Genomic DNA, 18158 nt, shown 5'->3' with positions numbered 1-18158 from the left:
AGCAAAGAATAGTGTAAGGAGCTCAAGCACTAGCACAGAGTGACTAGCTGAATACAGGTCAGAGTTATATGCCAAGAGAAGCACATGTCCTTGCAGTCATTCGTGGAGAGATCAGTTTCCATCTAGCTCACAAGCATTAAAGTGGCTGCAGAGCAATGTTTGCAAGTTGCTTGTCTCCTCTGATACAGAGCTGTAGCTGCCCAAAGTGTGCCAGACTGGGGGAAATTCCCCTGAAGTATGACAAATTGCAAGAGCTATTATAGAAGGAAATCCATATGCTGCTTCACATAGGAAAAGCATAAGTGAGTAAAAGCTGTGTTCAAGCAAGTTACTATTTGACAGTCTTGTAAGCCCAGAACATGCATGACCAAATCATTCTACTTGATAGCCCTAGCCCTATCTCACTTAAGCAGTGGGAATTCGTGAGCTTAGTTTTAAATATTTTCTGCAAAATAACCTTATGCAAGTTTTCAAAACCTTGAATGGACACAACGTAAACTGGATTAAATCCTCCACTTACCCCATCAGAAGTCTGCTGAGAGTGACTTAACTGTTAAAGAAACAGTTAAAGAAAAAAGTTAAAGTACTCTGGTATGCAAGAGTTTGTTCCACGTTTCAGATACAGCTGCACTGCACCAGGAGTATGTTTCTGGATGCATTTCAGAATGCAAGATCACAAAACTTGTAAAAGCCATTATACTTAGCAAGAGCTTGAGCTAGCAACTCAAGCAGGAGCAACTAAAGCAGGCCTATTCATCAGAGATGGCAGCTTTGCTTTTCTGGAGAACTTCGTTATTCCTGTAATTAGATTTCTAGAGTGAAGCTATTAAGGATCCCTGAGCTAGCTCAATTCTGCACAGGTCATGAGCTGTTCTAGTATTTAACTGAGCAATTTACTGTATTCCACCATCAGCTTGTGCTTGTTACTATAAAGCCACAGTAAATTTTTACCTTGAGAGGAAGGAAACTGACAGTCATATTAACCCTCAAGCTGGTCTTCAGTTCTAGCTGACTTACCTAAATTCCTTTCTGCCCACAAGGAACCGGTTACAAAACCTAACTCCCATCTGCTTAGAAAGTAGCATGCCACCTGTCTAATTCCTACTAGGTATAAGTCCAGACAGAATGCAGATTTGCTTGAACTCATTAGCTGCTCAGTATTTCAAGTTCAGCTGTTGTGTGCTGATCAGTATAAAACTGAGGTTAATATGTTGCATCAATGCTTGGAGCATTCTGGCCTGTGTCAGGAAGGTGGACACCGTATCTCTGTGCCATTGCTGTTGCACTGCAGTGACCAAGAGTCACAATATACTAGGCAAAACGGTGCCAAAACATAGCCTGCTGTTACTATTTCACAATCCTGGCAGTCTCTACTGGTTGACATTTATAAATGTTTTGCGCCCTGCTCAAGTAGAATTCAGTATGAAAAGGTGTAAGCTTGCCACTACCGCTGCTATATTAATGTATTTTAGCAGAGAAAACATTAACTGCAGCATCTCCCTCAGCACAGGGCTGAAGCTTTTCCAGTCTTGTGAAGTCATATAAACATGACTGCCAGCTGCAGCACGATCTCCACACATGACAAAGCATGCTGATGCTTCCAGTGAAAAGACCACAACTCCCTCTTAAGTTAATTGCTAAGCCATTCATCTTAGGTGATTTGGCACAAGTTTCCCTCTTCCTGCCTGGCACTCTTAGTTGTCACATTAAGAAATCTAATGCTAACAGTGGTAGTTTATTACTGCTAACCAGTCCCCATCCCCAAGATATTAAGACTAGAACCACACAGTAGATACTGCAGTTTTACATTTATAGTTGGACTTTTATAATATTCAAGATTAGCACAAGATTCATAACCATAAATTATACATTGTTATCCAAGTACATAAAACGTTAATGATACATGTATTTGAAGTGGCACAAAGTAATAATACATCCCTGTTGGCATTCTCAAAGAAAGAGGTGGGTGATGGACACGCTGTTGATACAACTGCAGCATAGCAGAACCGAGTCACCGCACCCTGGTGGTTCAGGTGGTGCTGATTCTGCCCACCAGACAGGGGCAGAACACGGTGTGGCAGGAAGCCATTGCCAGAATCAGTTAAAGGTGCAAATAAAACATCAGGATTGGGGCCTTCCCTACTGCCTCAGTATTTTAGCAGTGCCCCCCTCCCCAACCCTGACACTGGGCTCTTGCATCTCTACTACTTTGGCAGCCCATGCACACTCCAATGTTCACTTGCCACACACAGCTGAGGTTTCCTTTAGTACCATTTAACGTCAATAAGTAACATGCCCTCTTCTTGTTAAACAAAAAGGATCTGGGAAGTATTTGCTCTCTGGCATGAGAAGATTTATTTTCTTCAAGTCTCAGATCTACTCCAGAAATATAGAACAGACTCCAACAGCATTGAACCCCAACAGCATTATTGTCCAGATAAGGAAACTTTCCCAACATTCTTCTAAACATTCAGAGCACAAGTATTAGAAAGCCCATTTTCTTTTGCACATAAGACTGCAAATAAAATGGGGTACTTGGATGTGCACAAGCTTTCAACAATTCATTATTAACGAGATGCTTCACTGAATTGTTAACAACCCTGCTACTTCAGTAGCTTCAGCTAAAGCTTTAACAACTTGGTGCCAGGCAATTTCCCAGCTGCCTTCAATGGGCTTCGCAAAAGAAAGAAAAAATATGCTCTCTTCCCCCTGGCCTCAAGCAGTTATTGCTATATGAGTTAGTGAAATAGTGCCTTAACTTCAGACAAGAGTCTCACAATGTCATTAACAAAAGCTGCCTTTCAGAGGTTGAAATGTAACCGGACAATAATCAATAAATAACAGTAACAGGCATCCCGTTGAAGTCTCCTCACTGAGCCAGGCAGCAAGTGTGTTCAGCCAACAGAAGGTCATCTGTGCCTTTAGGACCATTGTACACTTCTTGGAGAAGTTAAAAAGGGACGGGAAGGAAGAGAACAGAGACAGTGAAGGTCTGTCAGAGAGCTAGTTACATATTGAAACCATAAACAGGCGGCTGGGTGAATCCTGGTGCTGTGTATCCATATGGGAAGTTTGCCTGGGGAGGTACTGCACTTGGGCCTGCTGTTAACATCAGCTGCTGGCCTAGAAAAACATGAGGGGAAAAAGAAGAAAGTTAATTTAAGAACCCAAACTTCCCTAATATTAGCTGTACTATGGGACAGGATTACAAGTTTTTAGCTAAACATCAGCCACTATGCAAGCACGCACTAGCAAATCACGCTATTACTCAACATGCACCACGGAGTGAGCACATAGGCCCATCTGCTCTTGCTACCAGAAAACTACAAAGGCAAGGCAGGACTCTGGGGGAAGATAAGTATTAACTGACCTTGAAGGCATGAAAAACATGGCTTGTTTTGAAGAGACCACACTGAAAGCCAAACAAACTGATACTATTTAATCCATGCATGGTCAGAACTGAAGAGTAAAGTAATTCAAGAAAAGAGTTAGATCTGTTAGGTCTCACAGTCTGGAGAATGTTGCAAGAGGCCTGAACATACCTGGACAGATTTGTCTTCATCACTAGGACCACACATGCCTCGTGCATATGTTAAATTCAGGTTAACATTTACATCAGACAGTAACCAGTCACAACCTTCCCTTACCAGCCACTTCTAGGTGCTTGTTAGCAGAATGCCTCTTCAGAAGGGCTTCTAAAATAGCAGCACACTCGAGGACAACCATGCTTTTTTGGCTGCACGTGTCTTAAAATGGTTGAGCTAGAAAGCCAGTCTGCCTTTCTACTTGGAAGAGCAGAAAGCAGACACATTCCTCTTAGACAGGAATGACAGGAGGAATTTACGTGCTAAGTTATTCCTGGGGTTGTGCACACCTTGGTACTCCCTGTCCTGTTACCGTACGGAAAGACTATTCCTAAGCTAGAGTTCTGAGCCATGTAGGAGGAGCAATACTTTAGTTGAAGAGTAGAAGTACTGTAAGAGTACTTCAACATATGCAGTTCATCTGGCAGAGACAACCGTATTATGATCTAGTTGAAACCAGTTTACTTTGACTGGAGGTAGTAATTTAAGTTACCTCCACAAAGAGAGACCAGAGTGACAACAGGTAATTAAAACCACATCTTTCACCTACCAAATACTATTGGAGTGGGTTCAGTTACTTGTTCCTCTTCTTTTCTTAGGCTTTCAGAAGCATCAAGTTTATCCACCTACATTGAAGTGAACAGGAGATTCATGAAGACCTTGTCTAGGAATTGCACCATCGTGTGAAGCTTTTCATGCCTGGTACCTTAGCTAGCAAGTGCTCCTTTTATTAGTCCAAGTTGGAGACTATGAAAGTCTGCATGTTCCCAGCAAACTATGTTGTAAACTTCCCCTCCCAATTTCTTTAAGTTTATTGCAATAAGCAATAGCTATCAAACACAGCAGAGATCATCATTACCTTCAAGTGAAACACTTTTTGGGGCCCTATTCTAGTCACTGGTAACTCCATGACTCAGAAAAGTCCAGCAAATTGCAGTTTCAAGCATCATCTCAAATGGGCCTAATCTACACTCATCTCTTAACTTGCAGTCCCTCTCCCCTTCAATGAGAGCACCCAGACATTCCCAAATATTCCAGACCCATGAAGTTTGATCTTACCTAGGACTAGAGCCTAAACCTGAGTGCAGAGTACTGGTTTAACCATATTAGTTTCACATAGACTCCTTCCTTCTAAAGGAAACTCTAGAACCATCACAGAAAGTGGTCTAGTAGTATCAGCTTTATACAGATTTCAGAGTTGCGCCAAATAAAGCTCTGTTCATGCTAAACAGATTTGTGAAAGTACTACAGTAATGCAGGAGCCCTAAACACAGCTTTCAAATGTGGGAGGGGAGGGGGAGTAAACTGAGAAGGCAACACTACCTTCCTTCTCTCAGGGTTAGCAAATTATGTGTATCTTCCATAAAAGAGCCTTGAGACTGAAGACTGCAAGGCATAAAAATCACACCGCTTCACATCCATATACAAGCAGTTCTTTCACTGTATTTCTCCATTCTTTCCACTGTGTTTCACTTACTCATCCTTCTTTCCTACTGCAAGAATTTGTACCTGGTCTGAGAAGAGCTGCAAGAGGGGTCTTTATTGTACTTTAGAGATGTTATCTAGATCTGGAGTTTTTGAAGTTTGCAATAACTTGTAACTTGAGTGGCACTAGGTCTTCATTTGGTTCATTGATAGTTGCCTGACAGTGAAGAGCCTAACAGCTCTTCAGGATAATAATTTTGGTGTTAAAAATACTATGCAGATTACTGTGGATCAAAGCAATCGAGAGCTACCAGTTACAAACTAGTTGTATTGCTCTACTTACGACCTAGGATTCCCACTGTCTCTTTACTGCCCCCTAATGCACTGCGGAACTTTGAGCAGAAGTGCAGTTACTCCCTCTGATGGAGAAACAGCAAGCATGCCGAGAGCACACATCCTGCAGAAGGGACAAAAGCAGCTCTCCAGGAAAGCCTAAACATCTGTCTGCTTTGCTGCCTAGAATTAAAGTTGTTCAAAAGGTTTCCAAATGAGTGTCATCAGACTGTGCCCCTTCCAGGATATAGGCTACTCTGTGCTTTAACACCTCAATATGCATAAAAGAAACGTAAGTTTTAGAAGACTTACACACTCTTGCTGATAACTAGTCTATTCTTTTGTACTTTTGAAGTTAGTGACGTGACAATTTTAGACATACCACATTTATAAAGCCCATTCTCCAGTTCCATGTTTTGCAGTTAATTCAACAGACTAAATTAGTTCCACTGTAAACCACTTTCACCATGCAGATTTTCCTTCTGGCAAGTTATCCCGTATTTAGTACATGTGATTACTTGTAAATCCAACCAGCAGTTTAAAGAAAACCGTGATTTTGGACCTAAACCTTACAAGTTCAGACAAACTTGTGTAGCAAGTTTCTCAGTGGAATATAATGAGGAGGTGGTGTTTTAGATCTGTGCAAGTACTTTCATTATACTAACATGCAAGAAGTTCACAGAAGCTTTATGCTACTATTCAAACTCACCATGCCTGAAAGATTGCACACTTCAGTGATCCACAGGATAACAAGCAATTTTCACTTGAAACAAATCCTGTTACATGGCAACTGCTTTTGTTCACTTAAGAACATCCTCCCCACCACAATATAGCTGTAATACATCAAACAGGAGCACAAACACTCAAGCCCTCCTCAATCACTTGCTTGTTTCCCATGAAGAGGAGCAGAGTCTGGTTGGATTTTCAAGTTGTTTGTGAATAGTTATCCTTTTAGCATTAGAGAGTGAACAGGAAATGAGTTAGAGCTAAATTACACTGCTCTTCTGGCAGAAGCTACAGCTAGATTCCTGTAAAAGAAACTTAGGATATTGAGGGACACAAATGAACACACAGAGTTTGAAATCAGAGTGTCACCTTATAGAACAGCCCATCAACCTGCAAGAAAATTCAGAGGGGAATACTTAACATGATTTGAAGCAACCTGCAGCAGTCACTTTTAGATTACTCATTTTAATGAAGTTATTTACAGTGATGTTCTATGCAACCATAGATCCTTCTGAGGAAAGATCTTAGCTTAGTATCTTAGAGCTGTTTGAGACAAGCATTTTAGGACCACACACGATCAGAATATCTCTCTTCCCTCTAAGTGAGGACTAGCTATTGGCATCAGTATTGTACAGCCAGACTAAAATTCTGGTTCCCATTTAAAAAAATAATCTTCAGCAGACTACTCCTATGGCTGATGTAGGAACAGCATGTACTCAGTTACTCAAAAGCTATATTCTCTAACAAGAAAACAGAGTGCTGGCATAGTTAAAAGTAAACAGTGATACAACATGTCCTCACCAAAAGTTTTCAGCTTCAACTATGGAGCTGCTCTGGAAAATTAGTTGCTTAGGTCCACTGTTAAAGCAAAAGTTCAACTAGACACCTTGCAAGTCCCAAGGCATCTATTTATAAGTTTTGCTAGCTAGCCTGAAGTGATTAAACCCATAGAAGTTTACGTAAGACTTAGTCTTAGGAGGAACAACAATATTCCAAATACATGCAAAAAGCTCTGGTTTGCATAATGCTAATCACCCAGCAAGTGTTAACTTCTTAGCCTATGCAATACTCACTTTGGTAAGGTACTCTCTCATCACTTGGATGAAATAAGGCATTGCAAAGTCCATGATGTTATGCCTCCATGCCAACTCAAGGACTACATCTGGGTGCAGCAAGTCATAACATGTGAAAAGGCAGGCTGCAAAGCACTCCTGCTTGCCTTCTTCCAGGAACCACTGAAGCAGCTTCTCAGCTAGCTCTGCATCTTTGGACTCTGCAGCATACTGCATAGCATCCTACAGAAAAGAACAGCAGTTAAGCTTGACCCTTATATCTTGCTCTACACCTTATGTGTACATTATTGCTAGCTAGAGAAGCCAGGTATCTGGCATACCATGGAGTTAGTCTTTAGCTTGGCTCCTACAGAACATGCCTCATGCAACAGTACATGAACTAAGTTAAGTCTTCTTATTTTGAGGCAAACCAGATACTTGCATATTAACATTACCCAACAGGCTTTCCTTAAATACCTGACGTAACCCGATGAGATTCTGCTTAGTTTTGTAGCAGAGAAGTAAACAATCTTGCTAGTATCCCACCTATCTCACTATTAGATATTAGGGATTGCACAGAGTAGAAGAGATTATTCCATCAACTGCTTACTACGTGGCAAGATCAAAGACTATTTGCCAGCTCTCCAACATAGTAGGTAAAACCTGGTCCATGTGAACTCACTACGAGCTTGAAGACTATACCATTGGTCTCATGTTTCATCTGTACCCTTACAAGGGAGGAAGTCTTCAGTTCTGTAGAGGATGTTCTGTACCAATACAGATCACTGTCAGATGCCTACTGATATAGATAGAATTCCAAGTATAGAATAACATTATGAAATTAGATTTAGGATATACATTTGGAATTACATGCGCTTCTGCTCTAAGAGTCTGTTCTTAAACTTCAAGTGAAGGGCAAAGACAAATTAGAACTCCAAACTTGGAACTAGCAAGAGACATACAGTATCCAGGAGATGTACGCTTCATAGCTCAGACTTCTTTGACTATCAGGGGGAAAGGCTGCATTAACTCACCTTATACAGACGGTCTTTCTTGCACAGCTCCACACTCTGCTTCCAGCGGTTGTTACCCTTATACAAGTATGCTGCAATACGCCTAAATTCAATTAGTTCATGCTTCTCCAGACGTTGAGCCAACGTTATGTTATCAAAGTTGTCATAGGCATCAATGGAAGCTCTCAAACCCTGTTTGAGAGAGAGTTGTTACACATGCTTCTAGACAGTAGATGAGAACTACAGGAGAGAGCATCTAAGCATGCTAAACAAGTGTTTAGGTTCTGCCAAGTGGCTGTTGATACTATGGCTACAGGTTGTTTACTCGTGCTTTTCACACATCTCTCCAAAAGATGATTTTTAACAAAGCAAGATGCTAACTTGGTCCTACTGACTCCACAGAACAGAGAAGCTAGTTACTTTTAGAAGACAAAGCATCTTCCAAGTAGCAGCCAGCTGGGCCAGAAGCAAATCTGTTTGCAGAAGCATTGCCCAGAAGAGTACAGATCTGATACTGACCTTTGTGAAGTCTGTTCTGAGAAAAACTCTGGCACCTGCTTTGTTTGCAAATCAGTGTCTCAAGCCTCCTGTCCGCAAATGACCCAATTCCACCCCCAGTGTATTGCAGAAGTTGTCTTCTACTCAACAGAATTACTGTGTCAGCTGGGGAATAACCAAACTATGGCCTTTTTTTTTTTGTTGGAGAAAGAGAAGCATCCTTCAGGTCTAGTAATCTATTTTGTGGGGCTCACCTGGAAATCTTCCTCCTCTGTTAAAAGATTGTTTAGAGCTTCATTAACTCCTTTGTTGTTGTGGTTCTGGACTGAACGCAGATAAGGCTTTACTAGAAGTAGCTGATTAACCTGGAATTAAGATGTTTCCAATATAAGTATACCAACCCAAACCATTCTATGGTTCTATGAATTATGACACTTCCTACTCCTGAAACAGGTTCCCATTTGTTATTGCAAGACTTTGTGCTTACTGTCACAAGCCTTCAAAGCATCTTGTGTTGCTGGAAGTAAAATAAAACAGCTCCCTATGCCACCTACAGTAACTCTTCCAGTGTTTCCCATATCAAACCAGGATTAGGTTGCTTCTCAGTCCTTTGTACTGAAGGCAAAGCTACCTAGACAGATGTCAGCCCTTTTTTACAAGCAGAGACTTAAGTTGAGCAAGAGGATTTCTTATTCATCTACCATCTCCCACTCACCTTTGAGAAAAAATTGACTGTCCTGGTGTGATCCAGTCGTGGAGATAATACAAGCAGGAGATCATTGATCAGCAGAGGTTTGTAGTCTAAGTAGAACTGCAAGGCTTTGTAGTACAGCTCCACATTGGCAACCTGGTGTGGATAGACACTTGTGGATAGATGTAGTTAGCACTTCCACACAAGTAAGCCTAAAGGTGCTTAGTTGGGACCACTTAACTCAGGATAAAGTTTATTTGACTCCTAAATAAAAGCTGAAGCTTCCTTCTAGAGGCCAGAAGTGTTACACCTACATGCAGAATTATTGCTTGATCTTATGACTTCTTGTGCAGTCTGCTTCCAGATAGTGAAGTCACAAGCTTACCGGGGGTAGTACAAACCAATTCTAACCCATCCACAGTTGCAAAGATCCTGGTGCATCCAAGATCCCACTACAGCTAATATGACCATTTGCTGAACTCCTGAAGCCAGTAAAGGCTGTAGCCTTAATAAGTCTAAGTTGTTGCCTTGGAACCCTTAAGACCAGTAAGAATGCATTCAAGTCTCAAATCTTGTCTAAAACTATTCATCATTCACTATTCTCTGCAGTACTCATGGGATCACAATTCTCACACTGAGGCAGCTGGAAACATTTGCAGAGATCTTTCAAAACCAGTTACAGCCTCAGACTAAGCCAGCAGTCAGCTCAAAGGTATTAAGGAGGTTATGCCTCTTGCTTGTGACCTATGATCCTGAACAGTCTCTGAAAACATTCTGTGCTTGCTGCTGCCACTCAACGAAATGTGCTGCACAGCAGAAAACGATGGGTATAAGATTAGATTAATTCTTGTGGTAAACCGATTGGAAGTACAGCAGGAAAATAGAGTAGTAGCTTAAGCAAACTCATATTCAAAATATCAATTCTGTTGCACATTTTTGCCTCTATTCTGAAAGAAGCTTTCAGCACTTTCAGTTAACTAGTTACTTACCTTGGCAATTATGTCTTTAAACTGTCCTTCTTTCCAGGCATCAGTGGGATGATTCATCATAGTGATTATTGCATTGTCATACTCCTCGTACTTGTCATAGAGGAATACAAGTTCTGCCCAGAGATGAGCCTGTTCTGCAGCTCTGAGCACCTAATGAAAACAAGCAAGCAAACAAACAAATAAACAAAAAAATCAGTCAGTTTGATTCACTGACAGCTTCCCACCTTCGCTTGCAATCTAGCTACCTTACTGCATACCTTTGGAATATTAACTCTAGACCAGAAGAGCTCCAGATGTTCCCTCATTTTCTGAGGCTTGAATTTGGAGTACAAGATGGCAAGCTCAGTAAACATGCCCATGTGAGCACGCTCTAGGCCCAGAGCAGCTTCCAAAAGGCCAATCAGTTCTTCAAAATATCCACGATCCTGGATGTTTGGAAAATAAGGGTTAATTGCAAATTCATGACCAACTGGCACTTAAAGCTCACTAAAATGCATATTTACTTATGTTCAACATGCTTTTCTTTTCTCTCCAAATAAGAGTGCTTAGATTTCTAAGACATTATTCCAGTGAGACAGAATTGTAAAAGATGGGACAGTGAAAACCATCACCCTTCCATTTGCTACAGAAAACAACTGCATGCACTATTAAGAAATGGAGGTGGAGGAAGAATGAATTTAAAGATCAGCCCTATAGGGTATGAGGTGTTTATCATCTGTGACCACTTTAGCAGCTGATACAAGTATGATGTCTAAAGTCTTCTAGGATATTAACAGTAATCTAACCTGATAGTAGCTGATCAGCTCTTCAAGTTCATCAGCATGGATGACTATGTGTAAACCCCCAATCTGTGCCAAGCGGAATTCTTCTCCATCTACACAGGCAAAGCACACCTGTAATGAGAGTTAGCAATAGTCAGTTAATGGTAGAACACAGCAATGCTTAATCTCCTTATAAAGGGAAACTTAACTAGCAAAGCTTTACCAAATTCAAGGCTTACGTAGGGTTGCAAGCTGGTATTTCCATGATGCTTGTTCTAGAATTGAAGTCTCTGATTTTGCATTGTTTTGAAATTCAGCTTTATCATCTTGCGTGAAATTACAGCTTACAAAGCTACAGACATACTCTATAGCCAGAAACAGTTAGCAAGCTGTTATCAGAACTAAAAACATGCTCAGAAGCTACAGTAAAGCACATTTCTGAAGACTACTAATAAACTTGAGTTTAAGTTACCTCTTTCCATGTCCTTGTGCTGTTGGCTTTGCGGCCACTGTCCACTGCTGCCTGATACTCTCCGAGGTGCACCAAGGTAGATGCCAGGCGAGCAAAGTTAGACACATTATTATAGAGTAGTTTTGCAGCCTCATACATCCGCTCTTCATAACAGCGATCACCAACCTGGATTAGGAGTTCAAGGTAAACAAAGGTAACAGCAAGAATCAGGAATCAGCTAAGTAGCATCATACATGGTTCCTGTGGCTTAAGACATACCTGTTGTATATGGGCATTATTAGGGCCACTAATAAACTCCTCCAGTTCTGACAGACGATTAGTTTTTGCCAAAGCAAAAATAAGTTCTGTCTCTACATAAGACTCTCTAGCCTTCTTCCTGGCCATCTGCAAGAACTTGACAAGGTCCTCCCAGTTATCTTGAAGAGAGAAAAGATACTTAAGATCCTCCGCTTAGTCATTCTGTATATTGCTCACCTTGCCCACCTTAAGAACAGCTTTTACTAGTAGCCTCAAGGATTTCCTCCACCATGACGCTAAGCCATTTGCATGAGTTACAGAATTCCCTGCTAAGCACCATGTCACCTTCACATAAGGCTGAACTTCTTGCAATTATTCTACAACCCAGTTGGCAAGAGATTCTGCCACATACAGCTAAATAAATGTTACATTTGGCTGTATTTTAGGTGATACCAGTCCAAATTATCTCCACAGGAAGGTCTATCTTTGGCATAGCAACACAGACAAGCTTGTTGACAGTCATCTCACTAAACATTGACTCATCCACTCCACGCATTCACTGTTCCCGTTTCCTCCGAAATGGAATTTGTAAGCCTCAAGAATCCCTGTTGCTTTATGTAGATGCAATAACCTAACCCATGTCAATCTTAAGTTTGAGGATGCTTTGCCTTACCATTTCTATTTGCTGCTTGAACAACTTCCATGTAGGCAGATGGATCATCTGCCTTTATATAGGAGTCAATGGCTTCTTTCACCAAGTCCTTCTGGAGCTGTGCTCTGGCTAGCTGGCTCCATACTGCTGGTTCATTACACCGCTCTGCAAATTCGTAAGCACGGTCCAAGTTGCCAATGTGCTCAATCAGCACCTGTTTGAAATTGAAATTGCAAGTGAAAAAAATCAAAGCTTTATAATATTGTCCTTTCTAACAGAACTCTTCCTTTAAGTGTATACACTGTTCTGTGTAAGCAGTATGAAGCTAACTGTTTTAGAACAGCCATTTCCGCCCAATGAAGTAGGGGCAGCTACTGTTTCTCCTCTACCTTACAGAAGTCAGTAATGCTGGCCTGGACACAATGCATAGTAGCATTTGTTTCTCCTGCACCTTTCAAGTATGAGTCTCCAAGGCAGCCACTCTGAATCAAATGCAGTTCACATACCCCAAGCATGTAAGTGCAAAACCCCAAAAGGTTTTTACTAGTTTGACCAGATCAGCCTCTGAAGTCTTGTTTTGACGTGGTTTTGCCGTTCTTTGCATATAACCCCACTTCTCCCTGCAACTTGATATCACACATGATCTGTAACTCTCAAGTCTCAATGACTTAAATGATGATCACTCCTTGATAATCAGTAACAGTACACTTCCCATTCTCTCCATTACTGACATTCTATACCTTCATGCAGAAACCAACCTCACCTGAATTGCTGAAGTATTAACATCAAATTTTCTGAATATAGCAAAGGCTTCTTCATATAGCTCATTACTGATGGCAATGTTTGCAATATCTGGGGCATCATAGTTATCCAGCCGATTGATGTATTCCATCACACGAGTGCGGTCAGCCTTAATGGCAGTCAGGATCAGCAGATTCTGGAGATTCCTTCGGTTAACAGAAGGCATGGGCTTTAAGCACTGCAGGTAACACCTGCCTCAGTGACATATATTGTACATGCAAAAAAATATACCCACTTGCTGTCACTAGCAAGCACCTTTCATCCCCAGATTGAGAAGCACTGATACTTGCCTTCAGAAAAATTGCTTACCAGTATCAGTGTTTTCTCAGCACATCACTGCTAACTGCATAGTGTGAATGAGCTCTGTTCTTAAAGCACAGAGCACTTTTTCCTGCTTTTTCACCTGAATACACACATTTAAGAGTGCTTAAGTCTTGCAATCAAGAGACCCACTAATAACTTAGGTTGCTTCAACCTAAACAAAGGCACTGAATAGGCTAAACTTGAGGACAAAGCTTTCTTCTTACCTGTGTTCACTGAATACAGAATTATCCAAGACAATTTTTTCCAGTAACTCAATCAATTCATTAGGCAGGTCAGCAGTCATGAAAGCTTTCACAGTTACAGAAACCTCCTCTGGATCCTGTGTCTCTGATAAAGCTGTTTGGACAACCTGGTTTTGAAGGCAGGAAAGTATTAAGTGTTTTCCACAAATGAGAAATTTGCCAACCTATTCCAGTGAACCACAAATTAAGGCTACAGAACTTCAGAGTACTCCATCACAGACAGCTAGAAAGAGCCACTTCTATATTGGCTATAGCTATTAAAAGTCACACCTTGGGTCTGTACGTGGAGCAAATTCACTAGATGTGGAGTGACCTACAGGACAGAAAAAAATACCTTACTGGTAACTAAATTTTCTGACCACGAAGGTCAGAATTAGTATCTGCTGCTCACACTGTTACAAATTTCTGTATGGTTGAGATGGGGCCTCAGGAAACCTTATTAAGACAGCTACTTTAGTGCTCCATAATGTTTCTTAGACATTCTGAACTGAGAGTTCAGCCTTTGTGCTGTACCTGGTCAATAAGCTGCCGCCTGAATGGGTTGTTTTCTTCCAGAACATTTGCCCAGAGCTCAGGATCCTTCCTGCGCACCAGATAACGAGCCTCACTCTTAAACAGTGAGTTCTCATTGCAGACCTGAAGGAGAAGTTACAAACATTAGCATTAACGTGAAGGGTCAGTACCACAAGACAGGTTTAGCTAGCTATACATCAGGCAGTCTAGAAGACTGACTAGAACTAATTGTTGACCAATGCTAAATGTCACAGACAGGTTCTTACCCAACCTCTGATCTGGAAGGCTCATGGAGAAGGTCTCCAGCAGAATTTCTATAGCTTCTCTTGTTTTTGCCCGACACAAATACTGTGACAGTGGCTTCACAGTAACTATTTGCTTCTGTTTGAAGTGAAGACCTGCAGAAGCCTGAAGAACTGAAGTTTTAAATCTAGAAAGGGAGCCACTTGCCTGGGCAATGTTAAGTAGTGAACTGAGGAATGGTGCTGGTGTTCAAAGCTAGAAACAGGTTACAGGTTTGGTGTCATTAGCTTTACACTAGAAGTGTTCAGAGTAGCATGTGGCTTATATTCCTCTGTTAAAATGTTAAGGGTACAGAATAAATGTGAAATGTCCTATAGAAGTGCATCAAGAAAGAGTTATGAGTTATGATCCTATTAGTACCACTAGCTTCAATTTCCAACTAGAGAAGTAGGAACCTGAAGGTCTATTTGATTTTCTACCAATAGGACATGTTTTGTTGGTTTCCAAATTAGCTCTTGGAATCTCAAGTATTTTGCTGTAAGGAAATCAGTAGCAGCACAATATTGCTTTATGTTGTACATTTACTAGTTGCAGGAATTGAGCCCTCTTCTAAGCAGCAACAATGTCTGAAGAATAATTCTTACAGGAGGATAATCTTTTCATAAGCAGAAACACCTGCTCAGAACATCAGTTCAAGGAAGAAACTGGTACTGACAGGTTTTTATGATTAACCAGAATGTTAAAGCTTATCCTAGCAATGTCTCCTAGTTAAAAAAAAATTTAAAAAAAAAAAAAAAAAAAAAAAATCAGAGCCACCTTCATATCCCAAAATAAGAGCCATGCATAGCCAGCCATTTCTTTTTACAGCTACAAAGAAGGTATTACCTCAAGAATAGATGCTTCAGGCTGGAAAGTCGTTCACTTTCAGGAGCAAGCCTAGATTATACCACCATTCTAACACTCACAGTGTAGGCCTTGCCAAGGAACAGCATTTATTTCCTTTAAAACAGGGCAAAACAAGCAAGCTAGTTCTTACCCCTACACAGCTAACATTTTGTGTATGCTAGTGTGGAAGTGCAGGTAGGAGGAGGAGAATGTTTTCTTTCTCAACAGTCACAAACACTACAGTCTGGCATTAAGCTCTGGTGTTCAATTTGAGGCTAGCATGTATTTGGAGAACCCTGGGAATTTCACTTGCCCCTGAACTTCTGTGGGAGGTTCTAGGAACTAACAAGCTTAAGATAGGAGAGGAATGCTATCAGGGTAAGTCCTTGCAGTTTGACTGTCAACATTTATTTTCCTTATTCAAGTAATGGAGCAATATAACTAAGGGTCAGCCACAGTAAGGGAAAATTACAAGTCCCATTCTAGTTTCAGGGAAGCTTTTTCCTTCTGCTGATCACGTGCTCAAGGCTCAAAAAAAAAAAAGAAAAAAAAAAAAAAAACAAAAAAACAAAAAAACCCCACAAATGAACAAAGGTTTAACAGTAGGCATGTTCGTTACCTGGGCCCAGTAAACTATTTAGTTGAGCAGAATCAGTGGGTGAAAGACATGAATGTTACCATAAAGGTGCAGAGTTAAACAATTTTAGTTTGGACATAAAGCATAGGAGTTCTTATCAACATAAAAATTACTGTCTCCACATAAAAGAACGTGTCTACCTCAACTCCTGAGAATACAAGACAGGATTATGCAAATGTTAGACAAACAGTCAGCCAGCTAGCCTTCTACTTCAGGCAGCAAGTAGTTCTTTAGCATGCTTATAAATGCAGTTTTTCTAACCTTTATGAGTTCCAGATCACACTGCCCTCTCTCATAAGCAACACAGGCCAGATGAGGGTCCCTCTTTTCACAATATTTGCCAACTACACGGCTGTCATAGTAAGGATTCTCACGAAGGAACCGCTCTGGATTATTGTTACTGTCAATGTAGATTTTGGCCAAGGCATTATGAGTTGCAGGTTCTTCACAGCCTTCATGAATCCTTGATTCCAGCCATGGCAACAGCAACTTAAGCCTTTGAAGAAGCAAACATTTTAAGTTTATAAGTCAGACTGAGGTATGCTTGACAGCTACCCATTAATACCTGGCTTTCCCTTCAAGCAAGTCTGCTGGTTAGACTTAAAAGCAAAGATCAGCCAGTTGTTTTTAACAAGTCTTAGATGGGTGAGGCCAGATCTGCAGTTTAACAGGGGAAGCTGCAGATGCCCCTAGTTTTGTAATCCTTCAGCTGTTCTATGAAGTATGGCTCTTCATACTTAAAGCTATTTGTTCATTTTACAGGCAACTACAAGCTGATTACACAAGCTGCTGTGTGCCTGTAAGACCACTGTTAAGACAGTTTTATTCAGATTTACTCCAAAGGCACATCCCATGGCTGACTGTACAGGAAGTGTTCAAAAGCCATGTTATCCATCACACAGTGCTGTAAGGCACTCCTATATGGCCCAAATAATGAAGAGTGACTAACAAATCTAAGCTGCTTTTCTATAAGGAAACATAACACAATATTAGTATTGTATCATTCAACAAAACCTCATCCAATCCAACTTGGGTGTATACCAGGGTCATGAAAGCCCACCACTAGTGTCTAGAGATACATTTGTGTTACCGATTTCTTTTTTCCACTTCAGCCACCAGCTCATCTGTTGAGAACTGGCCTCTAACCACCATGATCAAGTTCTTAATGACATCTTCAGAACAATCCACATCAAGAAGCCCTCCAACCACTGCTGGTATACGGCTAGGATTCACCTAGAACAAGTCACCATCATTAAAAATAGATATTAGCATTACTAATAACCCACCCCCAGTCTTCCACAAGGGGAAGTTCTAGTTAACAATTTAAACTGTGCTTTAGAGCAGTGAATTTTAAGTTACTAATACATTTTATAGACATCGCAAGAAAAACTACACTTAGAGGTTTGTAATAGACAAAAGGCTTATTGAAGAGCCTCTGCACTAGATGTGGGAGCATAAATAAAAGATGTAGCAAATTTGCTCTAGTCTACTGAAAGTTAAGCTCCTTGTAAGGAAGGAAAGAGCAAGAGCTTAAGACTGAATTCTCCTTACCTTCTGTACATAAATCTCTATATACTTCTGCAGGTTATTGCGATATAAGTACAGCACCAGGTCATGAACAAAATCAAATCGATCACAGACAATGATCAGAGGAAGCTGGTCTGTGAGCTTTGCCTCCTGTGTTTTGTACAAAGAAAAAAAAGTAACCAACCAACATTTGCTGAAGTGTTTTCAAAGCAGGAAAGTCTGACCAAGTTCCCTTAGCGCTGACAGTCACATTACATTCAAATTCGAGACTGCCAAGCTGGCTTCAAAAGCAAGTTACCTACTATGATTACCATGCAGTCCATCTTTCAGCTGACTTTTAAGTTCAGGCTTTTCATGAAGTGCCACATTAGGCCTACATCTTTAGCTTCAAAATTACTATCAATTCACGTATCAACTCAGAAGACAGTTGCTAGGCCAAGAATTTAACAATGCAAAATGAAATGACATTAAAATCCCATTTTACCAGTCACAAAGCATGCAAAGTGTTGTAATGCAGGTTGATTCCAGTTTCAATAAGCTTTGTTTAGCCAAC

General features: G+C 40.8%; 1 protein-coding gene across 2 annotated transcripts in view; it reads right to left on the bottom strand.

Annotated features, from left to right (window-relative positions):
• Nucleotides 1–2331: 2331 nt before the first annotated feature.
• The window catches only part of LOC104408728 (clathrin heavy chain 1-like), a 27762-nt gene continuing 11935 nt past the window's right edge, over nt 2332–18158 (bottom strand). For both annotated transcript variants that reach the window (XM_010018423.1, XM_010018422.1), the window contains 18 exons: nt 17630–17755; nt 17169–17311; nt 16340–16574; nt 14314–14436; nt 13762–13907; nt 13197–13380; nt 12455–12647; nt 11803–11960; nt 11545–11709; nt 11097–11204; nt 10569–10736; nt 10312–10461; nt 9347–9478; nt 8886–8996; nt 8155–8325; nt 7142–7363; nt 4135–4210; nt 2332–3123 (listed from right to left, as the gene is read on the bottom strand). In XM_010018423.1, the coding sequence (XP_010016725.1) occupies nt 3008–3123; nt 4135–4210; nt 7142–7363; nt 8155–8325; nt 8886–8996; nt 9347–9478; nt 10312–10461; nt 10569–10736; nt 11097–11204; nt 11545–11709; nt 11803–11960; nt 12455–12647; nt 13197–13380; nt 13762–13907; nt 14314–14436; nt 16340–16574; nt 17169–17311; nt 17630–17755 (2727 nt within the window). In that variant the 3' untranslated portion in view covers nt 2332–3007. The remainder of the gene's footprint in view (nt 3124–4134; nt 4211–7141; nt 7364–8154; nt 8326–8885; nt 8997–9346; nt 9479–10311; nt 10462–10568; nt 10737–11096; nt 11205–11544; nt 11710–11802; nt 11961–12454; nt 12648–13196; nt 13381–13761; nt 13908–14313; nt 14437–16339; nt 16575–17168; nt 17312–17629; nt 17756–18158) is intronic.

This window comes from Nestor notabilis, unplaced genomic scaffold (genome assembly GCF_000696875.1).
Source record: "Nestor notabilis isolate BGI_N333 unplaced genomic scaffold, ASM69687v1 scaffold34057, whole genome shotgun sequence".
In the NCBI taxonomy this organism is placed as follows: domain Eukaryota; kingdom Metazoa; phylum Chordata; class Aves; order Psittaciformes; family Psittacidae; genus Nestor; species Nestor notabilis.
Note: the sequence above shows the minus strand (reverse complement) of the source record. Positions and strands in the feature narration are given on the sequence as shown.